Genomic DNA, 27,631 nt, shown 5'->3' with positions numbered 1-27,631 from the left:
CGAAATGTGATGACCGGCATAAACTGCGACACAGCGAGCAATTCCGGCGAGCACTGGACCCGCCGCTTACGCTCCCTACAGACGCCACGGACATTGATTTGGGCGCTCAGGCACATAGACGCAATGCATTGACATACAGTACCTGAGCTAAGCGACAGGAATACGAAACAACAAATAGGGGAATCAAACAAATACAGGAACCTCAATCAAATCACCGATGCTGGCGGCCCGATTTCGAACGCAGCGGAACAACCCCTTGGATATGGTGAGAGATGAGCATGGGGCAGAGCGAACATATCAGCGGGGACATCATATGAAGGCTCGCCTTCCTCTGGGAACCAGAAAGGCTCCGGACTTAGAGCCACGGAAAAATCAAGCGCAAGGTCTTCTTCTCTCCTTTCGCCTTCGGACCAGGACCATTGAGACCCGGAGCTACTGTAACTTCCTTCACATGCTTTCGGTATCTCGTCAAGCAAAAGTGGAGATCTCTTAATCCCTTCAATCTCATTGTTTCCGCTAGAGATCTCTCTCTCTGATATTGATGAGAAGTCCAGCTGGGCCATACGATCGTGCAACCTGTCTAGCCTTCGGGACCGTCCCCCGGCAACAATTGCTAGCAAACGTTCTAATGCCACGAGCGCGTGCCGCGGACCCCATTCGGAGCCTTCATATGTGGTGGGTAGAGAGGGAACGTAAATGAGGACGTCGATTAGCGAGTTTGCTAGTTGGAAGAGTTTGATCTCCTGTGTCGTCCTGAATCAGTGCAGCTCACATGTTCGAGATACTCGACAAAGACGTACCATTCCACAACCATGAGGACGTATGGAGTCCAGCGATGCCCCGCAGACCAGCGATAGAAAGTTTTTTGCGATGACAAATGGATAACTTGGAGAAAAGAACTCATCCGAAGAGGACGTCTCGCTTCCATGCCTGAGCATGAAATGTGACGCTGAGTATTGCCAGAGCAAGGAGCTCAGCCAGGCCATGGTGATCCAGATATCGACCATCTGGACTTCTTCAATATTAGGGTCCCTTGTTGCGCGCGATAATAGTTCCCTCTGGATGTCTCCGATCTTCGCTCTGGAATACATTGGTGTTGGCGAGAGGTATGGTGCTTGGACCAGAGGGCCGTCGACTTGCGTGAAGAGCCGGACAAGACTGCAAAAGCCTGCGAGTAGAGCTGGGTCGGAGTCACCATCTTCGACTGGAACTGGGAGGTCGTCGATTGCTTGAAGTGTTATGGGAAAGTCGTGCTGCATGCAAAAAGTACTTCAAAAAAAACGATTAGTTGAAAGACAATCACGGGCTGAAGGCATCGGAAGCTTACCGTTCTGTCATCAAAAGGACCCAGTAGACGCGAAGCCGGCACTGTCTTTCTTCGATATGACCATTCTGAGTCTGTTCCACCCCGAGATTCAGAAGATGAGCATGGGTGACAGCATCGCGCAGCGCAAACGTGGCCAACGAAGTCTGATCTACATTGGCGTAGTACATGTGCAGAAACAGCGACGTCAACAGCGACTCCAGACTGGCACTGCTCTGGTGGCTATACTCAGTCCTTAGACTCAAGCACACTCGCACAAAGTCGGCCGAAGTGGTGAGAACAGACTCCTGCGCACTCGTATGTCCTGGTAGACGCATCTGGGCCAGCGTAGCCGCGCAGAGTGCCGCAGCAAGTGCATAGGCCTCTGTGTTGGTAGCATCCCCCAACTGCGCTTTCAACGCATTGGTTGAGACAACTGGCCAAACAGTGTAAAGCTGGCTCCGGTAGATATCGATGTATGTGTAGTAAGTCTGCAGCGAGATTCTCCGTCGGACAGGCAGGGGAGAAAGAGAAGGAGGGGGTAATCCCAGAGCATCATCGAGATCTGGCGAAGAGGAAGAGGGTGTATTCGTCTCGTCGGAGGCCGGAATAGAGGCCTCTCGCATGGAGCAGCTCTTCTCAATCCCTAGATTGCGCTGCATGGCCTGGACTCTGGCGTTTGTTGATCGCCTGGGCCCCTTTGGTCCACGACGCTTTCGGACTTTGAGATAGGTGCACGACTGCTCGCGGCGCAGGCAAGTGCTACACGGATTTTTACCATCGCATTTGACTCGCCTGAATGAACAGGCATCGCAGGGAAGGGTAAGAGGCATGTTGCAGATAACGCGGCTGGCTGTTCATAAGAAATATCGATCGCTGAAGAGAAGCTGGAGGCTCATTGACGATCTCACTACATCAACCGAACAACAGGTGAGGTTCCAGCCCCTAATACTAATACTAACAACCTACTCCAGATCCCCAGATCAAGCCAGTCAAGCCTAACCCAACGTGACGGAACGTGACGAGGCCATCTCGTCTGCCCAGCCGCCACAACGGGGGGGAAAGGTTGTACTCTGTAATTGCCGCACCGCTGATCGCCGGGGTTCGGGCCCAACAACCATCAGATCGCAGCCAAGAAGGCGGGGTCTCGGACACAGAGCAAATAGCACGCTGACAATTCTCCGGTCAGAAACGTTATCTTGCCCTCTTTCCCCATGGGCCGTACAGCGGCGTGTAACCGCACTCCGGCTCTTGATCCCTAACGGTGCTGGAGCCCCGAGGGTGCGCAGGGGTGTCCCCTCTGAGGAAGAGCTGATCATGATCACCCGCTTAGAACGAGTGCTATGATATCTGGGGGATGATCAAGGTAATGCTTGTTCTCGCAAGCCAGATTTGGGATGCCGATGCGCCGGTTGGAGTGTCGCCTGAGCATTACTGCTCGGTTGTATGGCTAGAGTGGCATCTATCAGCGAATGGGAAGTGAAGCGGTGCATTTCGAAGACCTGGGGAAGACCATGGAAGGACCTTATTCTCGTCTTGGGTCTCGCTTGGATGTGCTCTGGCTGTGATGTGTAACCATGCCCCGTCCCGTCTACTGAGGGCCTGCCATCGCCATCACCAGTAAGCATTCGTCAAGCCCCCGACTCCCTCTACCGTGGGTAAACTAGCACACACTATACCAAAAACAAATAGCCATCAGCATGACCTGCCATTAACATTCTCCAAAAGAAGTCCACTGCATAAAAGCCAAGATGTCATTTCTTGAATTGCCTCCTTGGCCGTTACCTAGGTTCCGTCTCTGCATTTCCCACACCCATTACAACCAAGACTTCCCCCTTTAGCACACAGATTGCCTTTGACGTTTCTCGATCGAATCTCGGATCTGTAGATCTAAAGAGTAACTCCTCCGTGGTTGCATCTCGCCCTCGGAACACGGCTGTCCTATCTCCGGCGTTTCGAACGCGGGTTCCTGAGGTACAGCCCATCCCTGCGCTGTGAGTGGTTGCGGTGCTGAGCCCTAATTTGCGCCCTGGCTGGGGTATTGTATGGATTGGATTGGATTGGTCTGGTGAGATTGGAGTTTTGACTGGAGTTTTGGTTTGTTTTTATTGGGGGTTTGGTTTGGGTTTGCTTGCTTGCTTGGTTTTGTGTTTAGTGTGGTTGGGTTTGGTGGTTTGGTTAGGGTTGGTTCGTTGGAGAGGTTGGTCTGACTCGGATTGTGCTTCCAGTCTCCAACATCTACACTTTACAATTATTGTATCTAAACATATCATTGCACGATATACCTATTCAAATTACGTCGCCCTTTATTTGTACGTCTCCACAAACTCCAAAAGCGCCTTATTCACTTCCGCGGGGTGCGTACAACTCAGGAAATGCGCTCCGCCGTCAACAAGCGCCAGGTTTGCATCCAACGACCGCGTGAACATTTCGATTTCCTCTCGCGCGTTTGCGACGCTGTATACGACATCTGCGGTTCCCTAGTAGTATACCATATCAAGTCAGTAAGGCCTCATAGTTATATCCCAATTGAAACCAAAACCAACCCAGGGATGAACTGGAAACGAAACGAAACTCACATGCAACCACAAAACAGGACACTCCACGTCCCCCAAGCGCAAATGCAGCCCGCCGCGTTCCGCAAGATTTATCGCCGCCATGCGTAACCTCTTCCTTCCCTCGTCACCGGCATAGTTTGCTTTAATGGTCTTGCTCCAGAACTCTGCTGTCTCGGCGGAGCAATTATTGAACCCGCTGTTTATCAACGCGCCGATGAAGTCTTCGTCTGGTTCGAAGTGCGGCGTTGGGGTTGAGACTGACCAAAAGGTGATGAATGGTTTCAGGAGCCCGACGCCGTCCCAGCAGTGCAGGGCGCGGGTGCGCTCGCTTTCGGAGTCGAGGGATGTTCCTAGGGGGAGGATTCCTTCAATCTGAAATTCCTATCAGTTCATCGATAGATCTAGTGGAGTTGGAGGAGGGTAGGTATGTACCAGGTCTGGTCTCAGAAGCGCCATCATGACAACGACCCAGCCTCCCTGGCTAGTGCCCAGCGCGAAGGCCTTCTGGATACCCAGGGATTCGAGGACTTGCAGGTTCATCTCGGCTGTGTCCCAGTATGTCCAGTGCTCCCTTTTCGTCCTGGTCTGACCATGACCGAGAAGTTCAATGGCGAGGAGGTTGGCGGTATCGGTTAGAGACTTATCAGCGAACTGTGCACGGTACAGCTCCGAGGACGTCGTAAAGGAGTTCACGAGTACAACGGTTGGTTTGGACTTGTCGATTGGGTAGGGGGTTTGGTAGGCGGCGTCGATGCCGCCTAGGTGAGGGACACGGATGGTTGTTACGGGCATTGTAGAAAATTGTTTGGTTCTCGCTGAGCTGAGGCTCGACGGCTGGCTTCTGGAAGATGGAGAAAGAGGAGAGAAGGATCAAAAAGGTTTCAGATCGGTTCTCGAAGTCTGCATTGCCATTGCTTGAGCTTGTGCGGGGTTCGCTCTCGTTTGGTGGAGTCTTTACCGGGGTGGTGGACCATGGACCTCGGGAGGTTCCCAGTTTGAATTTGAAGCTCATGCTGCGGTAAGATTGGCGTCATCTTTTCTGTGTACCTATATTTTGTGTTTGATTACTCTGTATAGTAGCCTGAGTGCATCGGGGTGGGAGCTCTGAATAGCTCGATAGGAGTAGACTTTGGGACTCGACGGGTGGTGTGAGATAAATCACGACCTGTCAATCTCAAAGATGTGTAACTCGAATATGATTAGGAGATTTTGTTCAGTCGAACGTCTGATGAGGTTGAAGGTCTCGTCCTGGGTCGAGGCTGCCTTGTTGGTGCACTTAGCCTGTTTGTATAAATACTGTGCACCGGCTTACCTAATTATGCACGAGCGTGGATGGTGTCACGTGGGGATTCCGGCCGTTAATCGAACGCCGGCCACACGGACTTACACTTTCTCAGGAACCTTTAGATGGGTTGCGGAGGCTGGAATTCGCAAAATGAGTGGCAGACCACCTCGTCGTGATAATGACGAAGCGCTGGTGACTTCATTGAAAGTGGGAGCCTTGAGTGGTAAGTTCATCCTCTCAAGCCTACTCTGATGAGGTTTTCCTCAAAAGATCGACCCAGCGCTTTCCTATAGAACTCCAATGTCCTAACAGCCACAGGCTCTGCCGGTCTCGTTTATGGTGGTATTTCAGGTGTTATCCGATCACCAAACCCTGTCATACATTCTATCTCTCGTGGTATCCACTGGTTTGTCGGTGGAACCTCCTTTTGGTGTCAGTTTTCCACCCCTGAAGTCGCAAGACATTGATTGACTGGGTTTTGTTTCCAGTTCTGAGGACCAATATCCTCGACATCTGCTATGAGAACAAGGCAACCTCTGAGCAGCGCACTTATGCTAGTACTATTTCTGGAGGTGTTGCTGGCGGCGCCGTTACCAGGTTGATGGGTAATTCTCCCCATCCGGACACTTAAGCATCGCGTTTCTTGGCTAACCATGTGCTGCCAGGCGGACGGCTTGTCCCGGGGGTCGTTGTATTCTCTTTGATGGGTTGGGTTGGACAAGCTTCGTACAATGCGCTTGATAGGTGGCAGCTAGAGAAGGCGAACACACCTCCTAAGCCGTTGTTTACGCGCGTGGCAGAGTCAAAGTGGATTCCGCTAAAGTCGCTCACTGACGACGAGTACAGAGGGATTTTAAGTGAGAAGATGCTTAGCATTGAGGCAGAGATTGCTCTCATCGACGACAAAATTGCAGAGCTCGAAAAGGCGAAGCTGAATGCGCCGATTCTAGTATCCCCTGGGCAGGAGACGGAAACGCGGTGATTGCGCGTTATCTCGGGCACTTTTGACAGGAACTCGGGAGGGTCGACCACGCGTTTACCATAGCACAACCGACACAACGGAAGTGCTAGAATATTGTTTCAGACCCTGATCCCAGCGCAGCGGTACCGGTGCATGTGCTACGACAGCGAGGCGCCTGCAAGTGCATTGGCATTGGGCAGATCGTGGTTCGCCCGGACATCGCGGCACCTGCCGGGTGGGCTCCATCTTCCCTGACGCGGGACATGTGCCGATCTCCCTAGGACAGCTGTTTGTTTTGCTCGCATGCGCTGGATAGCTCATTATTGTGTAAGGGGTACGAAGTGTCCACTGAACACATTGGTACATGTATAATAGATCAAAATAGACACATTATTACAGAGAATCAAATGCATACCGAGCAAATTGACTGCATGCATTGGCGCAGGCTGCCGAGACACCCGATCGCCTCCCCTGTAGAAACTATTAGCGACCATTTCCGCATATAGTTAACCCGGGCGATGGCTGCAAAGAATAATTGAATGACAAACAGGTTGTGCATGATTACAGAGTATGGGGCTGACGCCAGTTGATGGTTCATTGTGATTTCTCCGGGCGGCGTGGCGGCTCTAAGCTCTGGCCCATCGTTCTATCTCCGCTGCCTCTGCCCTCTCCCTTTCTCGGCTTCATTCCAATCTGTCCTTCCCTCCCTTTTTGTTGGCAGCACATCTTTTTTCTTCACGTTTTTCTTCACTCGCCTTGCTTCGATATATATCCCTTTTTAATGTCTTTCAAAGCATGAATGCTTTACGGCCACCAAGTTTCCCTTGCGAGTCTGCCTCCGGTGCCAAGTTCTCCTAATTGAGACTTGTCCTCCAGGTCCCGCGCCAGGATTCGCTCCGGGATGTTGGCGAAGTGACGTCGAACGCATATACAAAGAGTACTTTCATAATTTGTCTACCTGTCTAGAGTTCAACGACCTTCGGTTCCTCTCGATGATTCCTTCCCCGACGCCTGTCCATTTCCTAGCAGATCGGTATCGGTCTCGCTGACCGCGAGCGAGCCACGATGACGCTATTCAATCCGACCACCGTCCTCGTCGGTTTCCTCCTCCTATACCTCTCCTCCTTCCTCATCTTCGCCATCGTCCGTATCGCGACCGGGATATCTATTCAACGAATAGGCTACTTCTCGCTACGCCGCATCGCATACGTACCCACGGAGGGAGTCCAGATCGAGCTCCGCGGACTTGGACTATCCCTGCACCCGCCCTCTTTCGCCCAACCAACATGGCTGAGTCTGCGACTTACAGATCTGAAGGTGACGCTGGATCCGTCGGCTTCAGGGAAACGGGGCAGCTCCGCGGGTAAATCGGATTCCGACGAGCCGCAGAGTCAATCTGAGGAGGAGCCGCTTCAGTCACCGACTGATGGAGGCCGCGATGCCGCATCCGCGCGGAAGAACAAGACATGGATAGCTTTGAATCGCATCAAGGAGCGGGTGAAGCGGATACACCGGAAGGTACATTGGTTGCGGTTGGTGGATATTGTCGCTGTCAACACGACGATAAATTTTGTGGAAGCCGGGCAGGTTCAGGTTGGTACGTTGTCGTTGGCGGTCGATACGAGACGAAAGATGGTGGACCGTGGGAAGGTCTTTCGGCGGAAGAAGGGGGAGTCTGGTGAACATCGGCCGGCGGAATGGATTTTGAATGTGCACAATGTCCAACTTGCTGTTGATGGAAATGAGCCGATTGAACTGCTGGACCATGTTGGGATAAATGTTCATGGAATTCTGCATAAAGGCTTGGATGGGTTGCGGGATGCGTCGGTTGCTTTCAAGATTGGGAGGATGCACATCCCCTATGATGATTTGATGCTTTTGATGGCCCGGATCAAGCGGTCGCGGAAACCTTCATTCCAGATCGACAGCCCTGAGCTTGAAGAGGAGGCTTCTTTCGCAGATTATGTGGAAGAGCTTGAGAAACCCGGCAGCTCCGACGAGACGATCGTCGAGACTGTCACTGCTTCCAAGGAGTTTGCGGGCTCACTTTTACGTGGAATTCAAGAGATTCAACTGGCTTTGAGCTTCTTTAGGCTATCGCGAGCTGTGCAATCACCGTCTCCCGGACAAAGCTCAGTTTATCTCAACGTTGTTTCTCATGAGATTGGTATCGATCTTCATAAGATGGACCAGACGAGCCCAGCGCATCGAATGTACTTCCAGCGAAACGACGTTGCTCACCAGGCGCTTCTCGCCGCCATATCTCTTTCGGTGAGTCTGGATGACAGCTCTGGAGAAACAGATAATATTCTGTACATTCCAATGGCGACCACGACCATAAAGACAACCCTTCCTTCCAAGACCATCAGCTCCTACGACGGATTCAACGCAGAGGAGCGGAATACAAACATTCTGTTTGCCAACCTGGTGGTCACCTCGCCAGCCGTTGATCTAGAGCCGCGCCATGTCTCGCGACTGCTGGGCCTAGCTCAATCCAAAGCGTCAAACTCTCGCGGAAAGAAACGGGCCAGAGGCCAGCTCATCTCTCGTCTGCTTCCCAAAGCGAACATCAAGCTCTCTATCCATGAGCCTGTGGTTCGATTTGTTCTCCCCATACCTGACTCGCCTTCTACTGGCGAGGACGACTACAATCTCCTAATTTCCTCAATATCCTCTATCTCCGTTGACGTCGAGTCTTCGCATTCGTCCGAGGGCGGTGCGCACTATTCCCTATCCGCCATCTATAGGGTTGCTTCACACAAATTCTACTATCAAACACCATCGGGGATCAAACACAATCTTCTGACAACAGATAACATGGAGTTGAAGGTTCTACTGAGCGCGTCACCAGAGGTCTGCGTGATGGTGTCCGGTACATTGAATACTTTCTCCGCTCACATGGTCAACAGCGAGGTCAACCGCGGAATACAACAAGTGGTAGAGCAGTTCCGCGCTCAAATACGACCGAAAAAGAAATACGCGAACTTGGGTGAAGAGCGGAAACCTAGTATCCTACGTCGTCTTCCTGCTTGGTTGCTCCGGTTCCAGTTCGAGGCGACCGGCTTCAGCCTGGAAATTGCTGGAGTTGATGAGAGCGTGTCGAAAATAACGCGCGGTGTTTCGCTTCAACTTCAGTCCTGGACAGCCGACTACCGAGCGCAGAAATCCGAGCCAAATGTTGTGAGTGTTGTACGCCGACGAACTCCCAGTCACTCCGCCATTGGCGATGACTCCCCCTTTAGATTCACTCCAACATCGCCGCCAAAGAAACAAACCCGGGCAGGAGCTGCGGATGGGAGACGGTTGGCTTTTCATGCTCGTGGCTTTGAAGGCTTTGTTATTGAATCCGAAGACTACTTGGAGTCTGAGCCTTTCCTTTCGCTACCTAGGTTTGAGGTCGCCCTCAGCACAGCAAGCGATCGCCTCGGTCCGCTTTTCAACATCAACTCTGTTATTAAGGGCGTCTACCTCCAGTACTCGCTGTACCGGTATTATTGTCTCAGCGTTGCCATATCTGTTCTTCAAAAAGCACTCCTGTCGCCAAGGCAGCCATCACACCAGAAGAATGGAAGCGAGTTTTCACCACCCTCATCTCCTCGCCCTGTCATGAACCGAAGCGAGCTGGTGACCGTCGATATCAAAGCTACTGTCATTCAACTAAAGACTTTTATGCCAGCAGACCCACCGATGCTGCTCCAGATCTATGGAGTCACTGCCGGGCGCCATCGTCATTCCGCACCTTTTGTTCGAGCACACTTGGTCCGATTGCATGCTGAGGCGCCCAAGCTTAAGGGTGTCTGGGCGCGAATAGTCAGCATGAACAACTTCCGCCTTGACTTCCGGAAAATGAACATGAAGCGTGGCCGAGATTTGGTGGAAGACAAATCTATCGATATCTGGACGGATTTCGTGAGAATAGGTGTACCTCATCACATGATCATGCATCGCATCTTCGATAACGTGATCAATACATCGAAAGCTCTCAAGCAGCTCCATCACCGTCTTAAGGCGCATACATCAGAGTTTGTGTCAGTCAGAGATCCAGAGGGCCCGAAGAAAGTTCCGAAGATCTCCTTCCGAAGCAAAGCACTTTTATTCGAGTTGGAAGATGATGCATTCGAGTGGAAGCTTGGATGTATCTATCGCACTGGTCTAATTGAGCAGCGCCAGCGACGAGCTAGAGAGGATGCGTTCGAGCTCAAAATGCAGAAGCTCAAGGAAAACGACCAACGGCGAGCCTCTTCCAGGTTGCGCACACGATCCAGCCATCGGACGCTGCGCAGCGAACGTGTCAGCTCGGACACTCGCAGGAGCAAGAGCGCAGATCCAAAACCACAAGACGATGAACTGGGCGGAAAGCGCGGGCGTGGACGAGAATTTCGGTACGATACTGAAGGTGTGAGCTCCTTTACTAGCGAAGCCAAGGTGTCCTCCGAGACTGCCTGGTATCGTCTCCAGCATTACAATGCTCGAAGCTGGAAATCAAAGATTGATGCTGCCCTGCAATTCCAAGGCTCCTCCATCAAGGAGGTTCGAAATCTCTTTTCTGGGGCTGATGAGCCCCCAGAAGACGTTCAAGAAACTGAGACCGTGCTCGCAATTCCGAACAGGCCCGCTCTTATGGCGGCTTTGATCAGCGATGTGAGTCTTGTCATCGATAAACCCACATTTCCTATGGAGAACTATCCGTCTTTCCTGTATAATATCGGCAAAGGCATTCCTACGAACACGAGGTATGCGCTTCTTATACCGATGAGCTTCCACTTGGACATGGGTGAGGCTCGTGTTAGCTTGAGAGATTATCCTTTGGATCTGTTACACATACCAGCGCTACGGCCTGGGCAATCACCAAGGCTCCCCAGCTGGTCGCTTCGAACGAACTTTGTCATCGCTGAAGAGTATCGAGATTACAAGTCGTCACGCAAAATCAATGTGGAGCTTGTCCCTGCATTTGAACTTCCTGATGGATCGACGAGCCCGCCTTTCCTACTCGATGTGTGGAGATCTGTCAGTCCTGTCAAGACGTACTCCGACCCTGTTATTGAAATCAACACGAATCTTCCGACAAGCATATCCTGGGGTCAATCCTACCAGCCAGTCATCCAGGACATGATGAAGATTATTGAAGGTTTCACGAAGGTCGAAATTGACCCCTCCGAGAGGGTTGGGTTCTGGGACAAGATCAGGCTAAGCTTCCACTCTCGAATCCGAGTTAAGTGGAAGGAGGACGGCGATGTCCACCTCCGTCTGAAGGGATCTCGGGATCCGTACGTCGTGACTGGATTTGGCTGTGGATTCGTCATGTGCTGGCGTAAAGACGTTCAGTGGAACGTCCACACAAGCGACGATCCGAAAGAATTCATGAGCGTTACCAGTGGGGAATATGTCCTGGCGATACCTGACTACAGCCATGAAGCAAGATACCTGGCGGAAGCCACCGCTGAAGACCTCGAGGCCTCATCGATATCAAGCGACCTGAAGAACGCAGCTCACTTCAAGAAGGTGGTTATGAAGCTGTCCGGTGATGTGAAATGGGCTGCAGGCTTGGTGTTCGAACGAAATGTCAACGATGAGGGCGACCGCTCGACAGAATTCAGGAATCATTACGATGTGGTCCTGCAAAATCCTATCTACGTCGACCCTGAGCAGCGCAAGGATTATGATGCGTACCGCGGCTTCCGAAGCAATCACATTCATCTTTCCGTTGCGATCATCGCTCCAGCCAGCAAGAACTGGAGTGCTGACTCGGAGCAGCCGACTACGAGCTACAACACCGTCCATCTCACACCCCGATTCTTTACTCACTTCTACAGCTGGTGGTCGCTCTTCTCCGGTGTCATGTCATTGCCCGTTCGCCAAGGACGGTTATGGCCTGGTATTACTAAGACCAACAAGAAGTTCAATCGTCACTTGGCGACGATCAAGTACAAGCTGCTCCTCGCTCCTCTCTTTGTTGCCCACATCTACAAGCATAAGGATCCTGAAGATTATGCAGAGGACGTTGTGACTGCTACTGGTATTAAGGTCCGACTTGACAGTTTGAAGCTAGATGTACATCAGCGCCGCGAGCAAATCAAGACTCCATCCAAAGGGCGCCTCCGACAACCCCAGGCTAGTGCGATCCGCATCTACAAAGCGGAGCTTGACTTGCAAGCGGCAGACTTTAGAGCTGTGTCGGCAAGCATTGAGGGTACGGGAATTGATGACATTGAAAAGAAGAGGGATGATATTCTTTCATCGTTCCAGCAGCCAGTCGCACCAGCTGATCTTTCCCGGTTCACGATACCCGACCATAACCTTGACTGGGTTGATATGGACGATTTTGTTGAGCTCGACTGGATCCTCCCGCAGGAGTCTAATCCGCGAACGAAGATTCTACCACTGGCATTCACTCCTCGCTTCACTTATTTCAGAGATACTGATCATGGAGAAATCACTCCTGGTCAGCCCGGGTACAGTAGTTTCGGCCAAGAGGATACTCATGACTGCGTCATGTCCGACAGGAATCAACCCCGCCGAGTCCAGATCGATCTCATCAGAGACCGCCTGGAGACAGTCGAAACCAAAATACAGGAATGCACTCGCGCAACTGGTGATCTCGAGTTGCAAATGGCAAGGGATGTTGATAAGAACGAAGAGCTAAGAGTTCAGCACCGCGAATATCTGCGACAGGCGGCATCTCTTGCGCGGAGACGTGCTTTCCTCGCAGCCGGTCTCCAACGTCTGGAAAGACAACTCTTCCGAAGCAAGAGCTCCGACACATACCCGGTTGATAATCACCCCGACTCGGACTCAGCAAGCGATGGGAAGGAATCTGACTTTGACGGGTTCTATTCGTCTCCGCACGATGATCTGAATAACGACTTCAATAACCGCTTCCTCATCCACAGTACGCAGCTGAAATGGAACAACTCGCTCAGGAATATTATCCTCCGCTATATCCACCAAGTCAGTCAAAGACGCGGTTTCGTGTACTACATGTCCCGGAGAGCCGTCAAATTTATTCTGGATATCGTTGAAGAGCAGACCAAGAATCAGGGTAGCTACTCCAAGATGTTCAGGGGCTCGTCACGACGACCGTCAGATGAACCTGAAGACGATGATAGTGTTGAGGATCGCATTGAGCAATTGCTCCACGATGCCAAGCGCTTCGTGAACGCCGAGGACCAAGATCCTCCTGAGCAAAAGGACGTGCCGAATGTTAGGTCTGACTCAAGCGACAGTATATCGCCAGAGTTTACAGCGCAAAACAGCTACCACCTGCGACTCATTGCGCCCCAGATTCAACTTCAGAGCGAAAAGAATCACAAGTCCGTCGTGCTTGTCGCCGCAAAGGGCATGCAGCTACAGGTCGTCGCGATCATGGACAAGGAGCGCGTTCTGGACGATGTGAGCGGTCTTGTTCAACGCAGATTCACCCTCAACATGGACGGCGCTCAGTTCTTCGTTGCAACCCAGAAGAACCTCATGACGCATCTGCAGTTCTACGCCGGGAACAAGTACGGTAATGCTCCCGGATCCGCATGGCCGCCGTGGTTGACGCTCGAGGCCATGTTCGACTTTGAGTTGAATCCATTTGGTTTCTCGAGGATCATCCAGAAAACATCGGCTAGCTTAAGGTTCGACAAATATAACAATCTTCGTCTGAAGTATAATGACGAGGTTGCCAAGGGTCAGCCGGATGAAGGAGGGCATCCAGACGGTCAAGAAACGCGAATGGACAGTATCAGTGTCGACTTTCCTCAATTCCGTGCTATTTGTGACTCGGCGGAGTATTATACGTTGTACATCATCGTTCTTGACCTCTTACTTTACAGTGAACCGCTTGAGAAGGTTCGCAACGAGCGTCTGGAGAGAATCATGCTTACGTCCGACTTTAGCGATCTGAGAGGTGCCCCGGAGATGGTGTACAAGTTGCAGTCCCGTATCCGACAGCTCGAAGAGATCAAAGACCACTTCCAGGTCCACGCCAAGTACCTCGACAAACGTGGTTGGGAAGATCGGCTGATCTTAGAAAAGGACATTGCTCGATGTGAGGATGAATTATTCTTCTTAATGAAGGCAATCACCACCTCCCAACGCAAGGTTGAACCAACCATGACTGGAGCTACTGGCATTCTCCGTTGGAACATCTCTGCTACAGAGATTGTGTGGCACTTGATGAAGGACGAGTCTGAGCCCTTGGTCGAATTCCAGTTGAGGAACGCTGAATACGACCGTACCGACAACAGCGATGGCTCAAATCACAACCAAGTCTCTGTCGAGCGAATGTACGGTCTGAACCTCTTACCGGATGCAGTCTATCCTCAGATCATCGTGCCGTATCTCGATCAGGCTCGACCTCTGGAGGGGCCAGACGACTGTATGATCAAGGTCAAGTGGCATATGTTGGAAGCTGTTGCTGGTATTCCTGTGGTGGATGACTTTGAAGTGTCGTTGTTTCCTCTCAAGATTCAACTAGAGCATGAGCTTGGACAACGGGTCTTTGAGTACATGTTCCCAAATGTTGGCTCTAATGCATTTGAGAACGGTGGTTTCTCGCCTTTCATGATCAAGAATGTCAAGCCGTTGGAGGATTCCGACTCCGATGAGGAAGCCCGAGTTGAGTCTACACCTAATCTCACGGAACACAGCGACGCCTCTGGTGATCATGCAAAGGGCCCTAGCCCTCTCGAGTTAAGACTCCAGCCTACGCTATCGCTTGCCGAAAACCCACGACTCGAAAGGCGACCAACGACACAGCCCAGAGCCCTTACCATGACCCCGATCCACAAAGAAAAGTCGCCACAACCGCGTCCTTCCAACGCCTTGATCAAGAAGAAATCAGCAGACAGTCTCCGAGTCCTCTCTCGACAAGCCACCTCAATGTCCTCGTCAAACACCAGCGTCAACGAAGACCAGAATCGCAAAAAGTTCGGCCTCGGCATCATCGGCCACAAGGCCGGCAAGGGCAAGAAGGGTGTCGACGATTTTGCGCAAATGATGGCCCGTGCCTCGAACTACATGACCCTCGCACACGTCCGCGTCCATGATGTCGTTCTCTGCGTCAGCTACAAAGGTCGCGCCGAGCACAACATCGAAGATCTGCACGACTTTGTCTTCCGCCTGCCCATCCTCGAGTACCGCAACAAAACATGGTCGAACCTTGACCTTGCGTTGAGACTCAAGAAGGACGTCGTCAAGGCCCTCATTTCGCACGCGCCTGCTATCCTGGGTAATAAATTCTCGCACCACAGACCCTCAAAGCAGCAGCTGCGCCGATACCGTGAACTCGCCAACTCATCCCAACTACTGGGTAATCAGAACGACAGCGCCGCTCCATCACCCTCTGAGAACGGTCAAAGCCCCAGTATGGTCTCCGGCGACTCGAGCAGCGGCTACATCTCAGAGACCCAATCCCACCGATCATCCCCGTTGGGACGGTCGAATTCGCTGGGCTCAAGTATGTACAGCGGGAAAGACCCAAGCTTGTTATTCGATTCAAGATCTGCTAGTGAAGTCGATGTTGATGCGCGGTGGGAGCAATCTCGTCGCGTCGTGAATCCGCCTACGAGGCCGATGACTTCTGGCACGGCGATATCGCGGTCTGAGACGGCGAGGAAGATTGAGGGGTCTGAGGACGGGTCGAAGTCTACGATTCGGAATCTGGGGAGGAGGCTTATTCCTGGGAGGAAGTAGCCTACCTCAACCTGCCCTCTACTCTCACCACACAACGCCGCATTTCATTTCCCCCTTGATCCTGCTTTACTTTCCACTATTAGCGCTGTCTCTTTCGTCTTCCATTATACACCGGCCTATTCTGGACACCTCATTTTACATACACAAACATGTAATCAAACCTAGACCTAATACCCCTGCTCTCATCTTTTTGATTAGCTGGCAGGGCTTCTCCCTCTCTCTCCCTTCCTCGCAACGGTCGGCGTTACAGGTTGATCGAATTCGCGGTCTTGTTTTGTCTCTTCTTCTTTGGGGCGCGACCTCATCTTCAAAAAGCGACGGAGCCTCAGTTGTCAGTTTCAATTGGAAAGTTCGAGGTGTGTTTAAGGCCTGGATCGAACTGGACAAGCTGCTTGGTTGGTTCGTTGGGTGATGGTGATACCACGGTATGCTGCATATAAAATAGCGGGTAGACGGAGTATATCATTGTGTCTTTCTTGTTGTCTTGTCATTGAGAGTTTTTGGCGTGTATATAGAGTTGGGGTATATTTTTTTCATTTTACTTTTCTGAGTTTTGAGTTTCAGTCTCGAGGTTACAGCGCATCCCCAAGCGGAGCTAGGGCATAGTATTTGATTTGAGATATCCGGATCATGAGGAAGATGCGATGGGAATGACCAGAATAGAATAGAGCAGGAGCGATCACCGTCTGCTACAACTTCATTCAGCAGTTACTCTAAACGGCGAAAAGAGAGAAAGAGAGAGATCTGGAAGTTCTCCCCTTGGACTGGACAGTCACGTGCCACCGGCCTCTCCATTTCGGCGCAGATCGTAAACTACAACTTGATAAAGACAATTCAGGGGCTTTTAAAGCATCTTCAAAGGTGCGTTAGGGTAACAGCGTTAATCTAGGTACTTGGCTTACGGTCCGCGCGCTAGGAACATCATGGTCTGGAAGAGGTGAGAAGAAGTATCACAGGAGAAGCGAACAGCTGCTGAGAAGTCCGAACGTGCTCTAGATCTCTCCCTCTCTCTCCCCATCCTGGCAAGCTGGCTGGGGAAAAGCAATATTTATTGAATGGGAGTCTATGAGCTGGAACTGGAACTGACTGGGTATCAGCATTGAATGAGCATGGAACACGGAAATGTCACACACCCGGCACTGGTTTCTCCAGCTTCAAGACCGGATTAGACTTGAAAGATGCTGAAGTCAAGGACTTGTCGAGATATTTCGAGGAAGATTCTCTAGTTGAGAACTGTTCTCGTTTGTGTAGAGGTGAGTTACTTCATGGGGGAGCCAGGGCTTTGATAGTGGGCAGGGTACTTGATTGGCAGGATGAATATTACAGTAGCTTGATCAACGCTTAACAGAAATTTATACAACTCTCATTAAGAAAGAACCATCCACCACCACTCCCTCACAAACCACGCAGACCCAGACCCAGACTCAGACTCAGACTCGACATCCGTATCCGGGCCATGATTAGCACCACCGCCCCGCCTATCCATAACCCCAGCACCACAAAGCCACTCCAACACCAATTCCACCTCCCACCCCGCCAGCGTAGGCCGAATCATCCCCGCAGTCTTCCCCGCCGAAATCCCAGGCCGCATAGCAACAGTCCCCAGCACAGCCGCAAGCGACAGTTCCCAAAGGATAGAAATAAAGTTCCCATGGATATCGATCCAAAGCGGGAACCGTTCCGGTAGAGAGAGCGGAGGTCCAGTGCTAATCGAGACCGGAATACGAGGTGGGCATGGCGGCGGTCTACTTGATGCCGTCTCGGCAATGGTATTGCCAGTTCCGTACTTGCTCTTCACCGGGTAGACGTCGATCGGGAACCGGAGTTTGTCCTTGTTCATCATGCGTGTTAGGTAGCCGCCTTCTGTAAGGCCGAATTTGTCGCGGGGTGCGTCTCGTGGTTTGAGGGTTACGTGGCCGGAGAAGAAGAGGTTAATTATTGCTAGGATGTCGCCGTCTTCGGCGTCGAAGCGGACGCTGTATACGCCTTTGCTTGTGAGTGCGGGGTCGAGGGTGTTGGTCTTGAATTTTGATGCGCGGCGTAGTTCCGTTGCTTCGATGGGGCGCCGCTTGCTGAGCGTGTGGATGAAGTGGTCTGTTATGTCGTAGTTGCGGCCGGGCACAACACGGCCCTTGTTTGCTTGCGAAATGACGCGCTCGGTTACGAGCGATTGTAGTGCGTTGTTGAGGACTCCGCCGTTGAATCGGGAGAGAGCGTCGCGCGCGTCGGAGGCACGGTAGACTTCTGCTGGGGTGGTGATATTTGCTCGGACCCATGTTTTGACCGTGTCAAAGTGTGAGAGCTGTGACTTGCGTTGGGACTGGCGTTTGCTGGAGCTCAGCGATAGAGGAACCGCAAACGGTACATTCGCCAGCAGATTCCTCTTGCGATTCTGAGTAACTCCGCTAGGCTGGTAATATTCGTCCAGCGAGACCGGAGTTTCCTCGCGGAGCTCGAATATGTGGTCGAATTGCTCCCTCGTGGCGGGGAGACCGGGAGGCCGATCTAGCTTGGGTACATCAAGCTCAGCGTTGGCCCACTCAATGACTGCACCCCAGTCGTACGCTTCCAGATTGGTATAGTCAATGCGTGGAACTTCGTTGTTGGCGTATGCCTCAATGAACCGCTCTTGGAAGTCGCTCTGCATTTTTGCTATCTGCAAGCGGTTCCTGGCTAGAATGCCCTTCCCCTTGTCTATCACCATGTTCTGGTCTTGACCGGGGAAGCAGCATCCTACTAGAATCCAATCGACCTGCCTGCCGTCGGTTCCTCCTGCAAGTGCTCGTACAGCTACAATTGCCGTCATGAGATTTTGATGTGACGAGTGCGAGAGGGGCAGCGGAGGTCCACGGCGACGAAGCGGTACTTTGCCCGGCGTTGGAGCAGTTGAGTCGTTTCCAGCAGCCATGAGTTCATTGAGTTTCTCCACACGGCGCAGGCGAGCTGGTTGAGGAGCAGGAGCTTCAAAGAAGTATGGTGCGTGCAATGAGCTGACATGAGTTTCAAAGAGGGGAGCGTCCAGTGGGTTGACAGGCTCAAGCTCAGGACTAAGCGGCCGCGGTGGAATGGGCGGATGCTCAGTAAAGACGAATTCGGGCGAAGAACGGTCCTGCAACTCTTGCAGCTCGCTTTGCTCCTGTCGTGATCGTCTACGGGTACGGACAGTCGGATCAGGGGTGAAGTTTGTAGCATTAAAGCGAATACCCCCCTCGATCGGTGCACTTTCAAAGGCATCACCAATTCCTTGGTTGATGTAACGCAAGTTGGCACTCTTCTCACGATGAAGAAACCTCTCATTCTGGAGCTCCCAGCGCATGATTGTATTAGTATCCCGCATGAATTCTTTCGAACGCGGATCTGTCTCGCCGAGCGCGTGCGCAGTTCTGCGTCGTCTTGCTTGAGTAAATAGATCGTCTATTGAGTGCGGTAAATGAGCTTGCTTCTGCGACATCGACATGCGATGTTGCAAACGTTTGGCGGCGACAAAGGCGGATATACCACCGTCCGTAGAGAACGTGCCAGTCGTCGGGTTGAACGACTGTAGTGGTGTCATCATCATCAGCGACGCGGGGGTTAAACGGGGTGCGGGAAGTTTCGGTCTGATAGCGGAAAGCCTGGCATTTGTCGAGAAGGTTCCAGTGACTGGATTGAATGATTGAATAGGTGTCATCAGCATTGCATATGGAACAACCAGAGAAAGAGGAAAGCGGGAGCGCTTGACCTGGCGAGACACAATGCTGCCAGGAGCACGACCCCTTCTTGCGCCGCGGTAATTGAGGTGCGTATAGGGAGCTCCATCCCCAAGGGGATAGGGAGTGCGGTGCGCTTGGTTTCGGTTTCGCGGAATTGACAGCAACCTGACGACGCCCGATGGGAGTACTTCCTGCATACTTTCCCGCATCTGCTCAATCTCGAGCTGTCGAAGAAGCTGGCGCTGAACTGTCTCTCCTTTCCTCTTTTCCATTGCCGCGACAGCCGCTGGTTTCGAACGTAGCTTCACGGTCATGCTAGACTCAATGGGTGTGTTTGTGTACTTCACTCCCTTGGGGATCTTGGGTGTGATGCCCTGCTTCGTGAGGTTTGCCTCAATCTCAACGCCAGGAGGGAAATAGTGTCGAGTGTCTGATGCCAACATTTTCTGCTGCATATCCTTCACAAACCGATCATCCGGCGATAGCTCTGCTTTGCAGATGATGGTTTTGGTGACCATGACACCCTTGCTATCTTTGCCGCAGAATGTTTGCTGGCGAAGCTTTCCGGCATCCACGAGGTGCTTGACGGTGGTTCGGAGGGTGCGCATGTCGGGCTTCTCTTTGTACTTAGTCTTCATCCATGCAGTCATAAAGGGATACCACAGGTCGGTGCCCATGGGGTAAGCGCCTCCAGCTTGTTCGACAACGTCCATGACGATCTTCCTTCGCAAAAACGCGACAGAGCCTCCTTTTTCTTGATGTTTTGATCGTATAACTTTTTTCGTAAAGGTTTCTGGGGTTAGTGATATCTGTGATGCAGGGGTATCATTCAGAGGATGAGCAGGGGTAGAGGGAGGTTCCATAACTGGGGTAGCGGTACTAGTGACAGCGGTGGATGGCTCTTTTGCGGTGGTAGGATCTTCGACGGCACGGGGAGTATCGTCAACCTGTGGCGTTTCTGGAACTGCGCTCTGATCCATTGAAGTTCCATTGGCAGTCTGGGACTGAGATGTATCTTCCTTGGGAACAGGCTGCGGCTGTTTCTCGACTTTCAGGGACTTGCCGTTCTTTGTAGTGTCAGGTGATACCGCTCGCTTCCTCTTGCCCCGGCCACGGGGCGTACTTTGAGGCTCGTGCGTTTGTACCTCCGCAGTTTGACTGCCATCGGTGATACCATCAGCGGCCGGTTCTACTGGTGCGCTCGCTACACCGTTTGCAGCAGCCTCAGTACGACGAATCTTTGCAGCCTTCTGGGACACATCGGCTACTGCATCAGGACTTCTGCGTCCTGACGGTCTTTTTGTACCTCGTTCAGAACTTTCTTCTTGTACGCCATTGGAATCCGCGAGTGTTTCAGCAGCAGTTCTGGGCAGATTCTCCACGGTTTGAGGCCTAGGCGACGGAGCTCTACTATCAGATTTCTCCTTCTCGAACCACGGAAAATCCAACAACTTCGGCGACTTGAAAACGGCAATTCGACTAACAGGTGGACGACCTCGTTCCTTACCCGCTGGCCTCCGTCTTCCCCGTGAAGTGACATAAACTCCAGGGCTCGGACGCTCGATGAGCAGGACGCTATATTCAGTCCAGGTTTCGTCCATACCCATAGCTTCGAATTTCTCTTTCTGCGACATCCCTGCGAACTTTTCCGCATCATACTTTTTCTTAGGCGGTCTCTTGGGTGCCGGTGTAGGCGCGCTTTCCAGGTCAACGGTGGGCACTGCCTCGTCCTCAAATTTCACCCGCGCCGATGGGGCGGGCGAGGCGCGTTTCTTCGCCGGTGACGGTGCGGGTTTTGATTTGATTCCATAATCAACAGCTGGAGAAAACTGGAGTCAGCGCTGGAGGATGGACGACAGATGACTTGACTTACTATAACCACCACCCTCCGACTTAACGGCTTTGGGGTCACTGCTCGAACAATTGTAATCTTTCGGCTTCACAACCCACATGCAATCCGAGAGAGTGCAATCGCCTCTTTTCAGTAACCCACTGTCCGGGGTCTCCACGGGAAGTCCGTAATTGTCCAGTTGAGGTTTCGCATCGACAGGCAGAATGCGAAGGTTATCGGACTTGGAATTCCGGGGAACGAATTGGACGGCTTCCCATGATGCTTCACCGGCCTCGACCAGGCTACTGAAGTTTTGGAAAGAATAGTGGACGTAATGGGTTATAGTACGATTGAGAGCTGTATCGCGCAGGATGGCAAGATGGCGCAGGTGAGGGGGCTGAGACAGCTGCCAGCACTCTGACAAACGGGCCAACGTGTTTTCCATAGGTCGCCGCCAGAATACTCCAATACAAGCTCTTAAAACATCCTGATAAAGTTAGACTTACAATACTTGAGAAAAATGAACAACTTACAGAGTTAGTTGAGCCGGAGGTTTCGGTTCGGTCGACCACATCAAATACCTGGTTGTGAATACATCGGTCGGGTGTCCAGACAGGTAGAACTCGTCCTGAAGCCTCCACGCCTTCTTGTCTTTCTACTGCGACATCACCTGAGGCTGACAGCTCCCTAGAATCTTCAGCTTCCCCTTCGTCCTCGAAATCTGCGTCTCCGCCTTTGTCCATGTCGGTGTACATGCTCTTGGTAAAGTCATGGAACGCCTCAATGTCTTGCTCTGTTGGTTCTCGCACAAGCATGATACAAGGGTGGTAGCTCCGCATTGTCGTAGCGTACTGAGACATAGCTTTGACACGTTTCATCACTCCTATGCGCTCAAACTTCCGCACAGTGCGAGATAAAATCTTCCAATGCCAACGGTCTTTGAAACCGAGAAGCGACTTGAGGTCGTTGCGGGAAATGATCTTATGCTCCCGCAGGATGTCAAACAGCCGGTTCGTAAATTGAGTAAAGTCAACCATCGGAACAGCACCCAGTCGCGAGCCAGCCTCAGTCGCTCCAGTATCGGTTGCTACCGGTGTCAGGAACTTGCGCAAGGTGCAGAGGCTTGTGCGAACAGCTTTCATCTGAATTGCTCTCTTCTCGATATACCCTTTTTGTTGCAGAATATCTGTGCGTTTCGGCACCGAGCGCTTGTCCTGACCGCTGAGTTTGATCAGTTCCGGCTGGGAAATCCCAGCAGACTTGCGAGAGGCAATGATCGAGAGCAGCGCGAACTCCATTTGCAGGATCTTGGTCTCGTCGGGCTCATGCCCTGTGATTGCAAGCCATGTCCGCTCCTCGGAAACAAATACATTCAGTAGCTCGTTGGGTTTCTCTTGCGCGCGCTTTTCAACCTCTTCAAGGGTGAGCGCATTTCCTTCTCTTTCCGTTCCGACTGAAACCTCGGGGTTCTTGGTTATCCACTGCCATACTTTCTCCTTGAATCGCCTGTCAACGACATGAGAGCGATCAGAGTCATTGGTGGCATGTTTAGTGTAGAATGCATCAATGAACGAAAGTATGTCCGCAGGAGAAGCGCCTGTATAAAGTCAGTGCTGCTGGTTGTCTGATTGGGTGGGCGAAAGCAGGGGTGGATCATCGTCAGAACAAAAGCTTTAATTCCGATCACGTACCTTGACTGCCGCAGAGCGCAATCTCTGCGAGGAGAAAGTCGATCAGGTCTCGAAAGCTAGGGGCCATGGCATGTCCATACTATCTTTCATTGGATTAGATAGGGTCAATGCTGCATGTGAGCGAGCATATTGCGAAAGGCCGAGGTTGAGGTGGTCGAAAAAAAGATGAAGTTGAGGAAGAGTGTGCGCGATTCGAACCGGCGCCGTGCCACTTTGGCCGCAAAAATGCTTTAGTGGGGCTGTTCACGTGACTTCTGTTTATGCCTCAGGCAAGCAATAGGGAAGTAGCAGCATGCGCATCGACATCGCATCTTACCTAAACTTAGCTGACTGGTCTCAGTGTGAATGGGACGTGAGTACTATTGCGAAGTTATTTATTGAGTGGTAGTACGAGATATGGTAGTTACCAAGCCAGCTACTCTCGGGCTAGATTGTAAGCTTGTAAGCACGGATTTATCCCATTATATATATTTTGTCTTGTTCACCAAGAACATCTATAAGTGAACCAGGCGTGTAATAGGCCTCTACGCCCTATCATCAACCGGAGTCGCTCTCGACGCCGCAAATCCCCTACTACCAAAACTCAAGGAATTCACCCATATTAGGGTCTGACGACTCGAATCCTTCCCGCAAGTTCTGAATTCTACGGATGTTGCAAAGCTCCCGTTAAATTGCTAGGTCTGATATGCTTTTTGACACGGCAATTTCAGGGAAGGGGTTGAAGTTAGAGGTGTTAGCAAGCGTACGGAAACGATTGTATTATGTTCCACAGAGTAGACAGATATCGATATATGTGTATGTGGCGGCCAAGCTTCCTTCAGTTAAGGGTTCAGTCCGGTTTATGCAATGCAGATCGCGGAGCTTGGCGTTGTCTAGACCCTGGCAAACCAGAGGATTCGTAAGGCCTTCCAAACTGGGTATGGAGTTCATAAAATAGCAAACTCGAGTCATAAACGCGCACTGGTCCAACAGTAAGCAGTGCATCAGGAATTCAAAGATAATGTCATGTTGCATATGTGCCACGCTCAAGAGTCGTGGTGCCATTTTTGCAGAAGCATCCTCAGCGATTTTATCTGGCCGTCGAAAATCATGGGGCGAGTTGAGTTCTTTGTTGCTTTCAGTTGCAATGGGCCATTCGCAGCGATTGACACATGTTTATCAAATATGATAATATCACGTATGACCGGCCCAGAAAGATCTCCGTTGTCCGTTGGCCGATACCGAGAAACCCTTGGCAACAGGCGTAGAATTGCCACCCTGGGCTTATCTCACTGCTTGCTCATTCATGCTTGGCCAGCTAAATTGATTGCGCAGACTGACAGGACGAGAATACCATCCGAAACAACAGCGGCGATCACCGCATAAGCGTAGCGCATAACAACAGGATCGCAAGCTGGAGTTGGTGTTGTACGGAGTAGGAGTGACGGAATGCCAGGCATGACATCACCGAGTTTACGTCAGAAAGGCACAACCTCAGGCTCCCCAAGAGCACCGCAACCACAATTGTTGAAAAACATGTCCGTCAGCTGTTGTTGCTGCTTTCTTTGATTGCTTCCGTTTGTTCCGGACTTGACCTTTCCACGGGGCATGTTATTTCTCTCTTTAACTTTGCTTGTTCGATCTACCTAAAATAATAAAAGACCACTGATCCCGCTTTTCGCCGTCGCGCGCCCCAGCCCAATTTTTTGCCTCCGGCCGTGCCGTGTGCCGTGAGCGTATCTATCGAATGATCAACACACTCGAATAACCTCACTTTCATCAGTCGACTATCGTGATGCCGACACATACAGAAGATCCAGAAGCGAACGCTGTCACCGCCGAGGCGCCTATCGAGCCTCAGGTACCTGCTGCGGCAGGAAGCGCATCGGAACCACCGCCCCTACCGTACAGTCTGCGAGATCGCAAGAAATCGATCTTTTTTTTCTGGTCGTTATTCATCCTCGACTGCACTGCTCAACCGCTCGGATTATACTTTGGGCTTTGGTATGGAACGGACTTGTCACATAACTTGGGTATGTTGTTTCTGCAGATGGTGTGATACCTCAAGCCAACGGCAGACCGCTAATTGCTCGCTCTTGTTTAGTCTTCACCATCGTCACCATCTCGTTAGGTGGTATCTCGGTATTCGAATACTTTTATCGTCTCTATAACCTCTTCCGAAAAGACTCAAGAACTCGGCCGTTGAATGCTAGGAAGTCATGGGTAGGCGCATAGAGGTCTCAACAACAGGTGCAGATGCTGACGTCAGTATAGCTGGATTTCTTCCAAATCAACTTCACTATCGTATGGTTGATCTTGGCGGTTGAGCTCATCACAGGAACCGTTCCTGAAGAACCTTATGTCCGTCTCGTTGCAATGGTCCTCCCGACCGTCATGTTCTATTTTGGAGCAGTTTATCTTACTCTCGATATCCTCCGTGCCTGCGGATTCCGGGCCCCGTTCCGTATCTCCTCCACGCCAAAGGGAGCTGTGATGCCGGTGGCTCTGTATGTCATGATCGAAGATGTGGTTGCGGTCGATGGAGGTGGTGGTCAATTGTACCGATATGCCTTGCGCACGCGGTACCTTTCCAGTCCATACTTCCGTCGGATGCTCGTTCAGATGAACTTCTTCTGGGCAGGTGGAGCGATGGTCTGGGCTGCTGCCATCACTGCCATAATCTTCACAACGCCTCAAGATGTTGCCTTTTCTGTAAGTTCACTCTACCGTTTTTACCCGAATAGCCACTGATTTTTGTAGGTTGGATGGGGCGCACCCTTTGTCTGGGCCATTCTTTGGGCCCTCATCACTATTCCCTGGGTCCAAAGCGACCTTCGACGCGAAAAAGAAGCTTGGCGAGCCAACGGCCCTCAAGGAGGCGAAGCGTATGCCGACGACATCAGGGCTCCGACCGCTCGGACCCGCATCGAGTCCCTGCACTTCCCCCGCTTCTTCCCTCAACGCCTCGTCCGCGAAAAGCCATCTGCCACCTCGATGTCTCAAGCTTAGCCTTGCTCATCAATCAATCAATTATCTTCGATATATAGATTTCCATCGACCATTCTCGCAGCGAATGTACGAATAATGATGAACCGCAATAGATACCCACGTCTCTTTCATTCGATCTTCATGTATTATTGCGATGTGTCCATAGTCTGAGATTCCTGGCGATATCTCTGAAGTTGAAACAGACGCCGGTTGTCCTGTGCTTTGGGATAGTTGATAGTTAAGCAAACTTGCTCGTCGTTTCGTGATACCAGACCCGGAGCCAAACCCAGGCTTACTCCTTTCCAACCTAATAGATTCTTCCCACCTCCTCTTCATCCTCTTCCTTACCCTCTTACTCGCTAAGCCTCAACGCATAAAACCTAACAGGCAACAAATTAAACTCCCTCGGAAACCCCATCTGCACTTCACTCGCCAAAACAACTAATCCCGCCCTCCCCATCAAGACCCTAAACTTCCCATCCGTCCTCGTAACACTACTATCCTCCTCATCAAACATATCCCTGCCCGCCGGATCAGTAGAGACATTCTCCTTTAGCACAATGAACCCCGTTTCACTTAGTGCGTCCCGACACCGTTCAAGATAAAGAACGAGCTGTTCATCTGTAATGTAATTCGCGCAGAATTGCGTCCAGATTAGATCGTATTTCTTTCCCGAGGTGGGAATCCAATTCTCGATGCCCGTGATATAAATGTCGCCTATGGAGCTGGGTCTTCTTGACTCTTCCTCCTTCTTCTGACGGGAGATAATAACGTCCGCGAATTTCTTTACCGGTTCTACTGCGTCGATGTGTTCACAGATATCCCTAAGTAAACCTTCCGTTACGCGTCCTACACCCGCACCGCAATCAACGCCCATTTTCAACTTCCCGGTTGTAGAGCAACCGGGGATCATTCGCCGGACTTTGGAAACGAATGTTTTAGATCCGCGCAGGTCGATCCGCGTGTACCAGGGGTAATCGCCGAATGCACCGAGCATGGTGCTTGTTGTTGCGGGGAAGGAGGCCCAGTAGTTTAGGGAGAAGGAGGGGTCGATTTTTGAGTCGGGGGGTGGAGAGGAGGTGCGTTTTCGTTTGGTGGTGTTGGATTTGGTGTTTGTGTCTCCTTTTGAGGGGTTTGGTTGCAGGGTGCCATTTTCATCTTGTTGGTCTGTGTCTTGTGTTGTGGATTGGGATTGAGACTTTGCTGGCATGTTGTTGAACAGTCCACGTGAAGGCTGGATGCGCGATGGGGTATAAAAGTCGGAGTCAATGTCGAAGTCGGAAGTGTAGGTAGGAGGGAAGAGAAGGGAAGGGAAGGGAGGTCGGTGAGATGGAGAGAAGACGACAGAACGAGGATTCGGAGGAAGATACAGTCAGCAGGTCAGCGGTAGTCAGTTGGATTCGCCATCGACCCGTCCGCATGTCATCGCATACTAAACAGGATCTTTAATTTCTGCCTTGTTTGTCAGGCTTCAGGAACGGATCGGTCCGCCGTGAAGAATTACGTAAGTTATGCCATTGTTCCAGGCACGTGCGAGGTACAGGTGCGCTAACTTGTTTGGGCTTTCATGCCTCGCATCTACGTACCGGCATCTACCTGCATCTACCTGCATCTGCATGTCATGGTCTTTTGTGCGTTGATAATCTTTTTGGGTGCTTGCATTGG

General features: G+C 51.6%; 7 protein-coding genes across 7 annotated transcripts; 3 read left to right on the top strand and 4 right to left on the bottom strand.

Annotated features, from left to right (window-relative positions):
- Window positions 1-203: 203 nt before the first annotated feature.
- On the bottom strand, window positions 204-2,136 carry BDV14DRAFT_212055 (uncharacterized protein; the record flags this gene model as incomplete). Its single annotated transcript, XM_073776227.1, has 3 exons — window positions 204-743; window positions 801-1,269; window positions 1,328-2,136. 3 exons carry the CDS (start codon window positions 2,134-2,136, stop codon window positions 207-209), a joined length of 1,815 nt encoding a protein of 604 aa, XP_073631310.1.
- Window positions 2,137-3,609: 1,473 nt separating this feature from the next.
- On the bottom strand, window positions 3,610-4,653 carry BDV14DRAFT_197131 (alpha/beta fold hydrolase; the record flags this gene model as incomplete). The annotated part of the gene is made up of 3 exons (XM_073772600.1): window positions 3,610-3,783; window positions 3,883-4,233; window positions 4,294-4,653. 3 exons carry the CDS (start codon window positions 4,651-4,653, stop codon window positions 3,610-3,612), a joined length of 885 nt encoding a protein of 294 aa, XP_073631309.1.
- Window positions 4,654-5,263: 610 nt separating this feature from the next.
- On the top strand, window positions 5,264-6,506 carry BDV14DRAFT_167802 (uncharacterized protein). The gene is made up of 4 exons (XM_073767745.1): window positions 5,264-5,369; window positions 5,465-5,578; window positions 5,635-5,751; window positions 5,812-6,506. Exons 1-4 carry the CDS (start codon window positions 5,297-5,299, stop codon window positions 6,126-6,128), a joined length of 621 nt encoding a protein of 206 aa, XP_073631308.1. The 5' UTR covers window positions 5,264-5,296; the 3' UTR covers window positions 6,129-6,506.
- Window positions 6,507-7,172: 666 nt separating this feature from the next.
- BDV14DRAFT_197129 (FMP27 family protein) lies at window positions 7,173-15,785 on the top strand (the record flags this gene model as incomplete). Its single annotated transcript, XM_073772599.1, has 1 exon — window positions 7,173-15,785. One exon carries the CDS (start codon window positions 7,173-7,175, stop codon window positions 15,783-15,785), a length of 8,613 nt encoding a protein of 2,870 aa, XP_073631307.1.
- Window positions 15,786-16,468: 683 nt separating this feature from the next.
- Window positions 16,469-23,170, bottom strand: BDV14DRAFT_153064 (putative TFIIIC transcription initiation factor complex subunits Tfc3). The gene is made up of 4 exons (XM_073766611.1): window positions 23,000-23,170; window positions 21,842-22,905; window positions 21,351-21,795; window positions 16,469-21,296 (listed from the first exon to the last, which is right to left on the bottom strand). Exons 1-4 carry the CDS (start codon window positions 23,064-23,066, stop codon window positions 17,152-17,154), a joined length of 5,721 nt encoding a protein of 1,906 aa, XP_073631306.1. The 5' UTR covers window positions 23,067-23,170; the 3' UTR covers window positions 16,469-17,151.
- Window positions 23,171-24,569: 1,399 nt separating this feature from the next.
- BDV14DRAFT_153033 (uncharacterized protein) lies at window positions 24,570-26,114 on the top strand. Its single transcript, XM_073766609.1, has 4 exons — window positions 24,570-25,011; window positions 25,083-25,201; window positions 25,253-25,690; window positions 25,739-26,114. Exons 1-4 carry the CDS (start codon window positions 24,774-24,776, stop codon window positions 25,985-25,987), a joined length of 1,044 nt encoding a protein of 347 aa, XP_073631305.1. The 5' UTR covers window positions 24,570-24,773; the 3' UTR covers window positions 25,988-26,114.
- Window positions 26,024-27,449, bottom strand: BDV14DRAFT_153059 (AdoMet dependent proline di-methyltransferase-domain-containing protein). Its single transcript, XM_073766610.1, has one exon. The coding sequence runs from the start codon at window positions 27,174-27,176 to the stop codon at window positions 26,319-26,321; it is 858 nt and encodes a 285-aa protein (XP_073631304.1). The 5' UTR covers window positions 27,177-27,449; the 3' UTR covers window positions 26,024-26,318.
- Between the last annotated feature and the right edge of the window lie 182 nt (window positions 27,450-27,631).

This window comes from Aspergillus stella-maris (genome assembly GCF_047715825.1).
Source record: "Aspergillus stella-maris strain CBS 113639 unplaced genomic scaffold BDV14scaffold_9, whole genome shotgun sequence".
NCBI classification, from domain to species: domain Eukaryota; kingdom Fungi; phylum Ascomycota; class Eurotiomycetes; order Eurotiales; family Aspergillaceae; genus Aspergillus; species Aspergillus stella-maris.
This window is presented reverse-complemented; position numbering and strand designations above follow the sequence as displayed.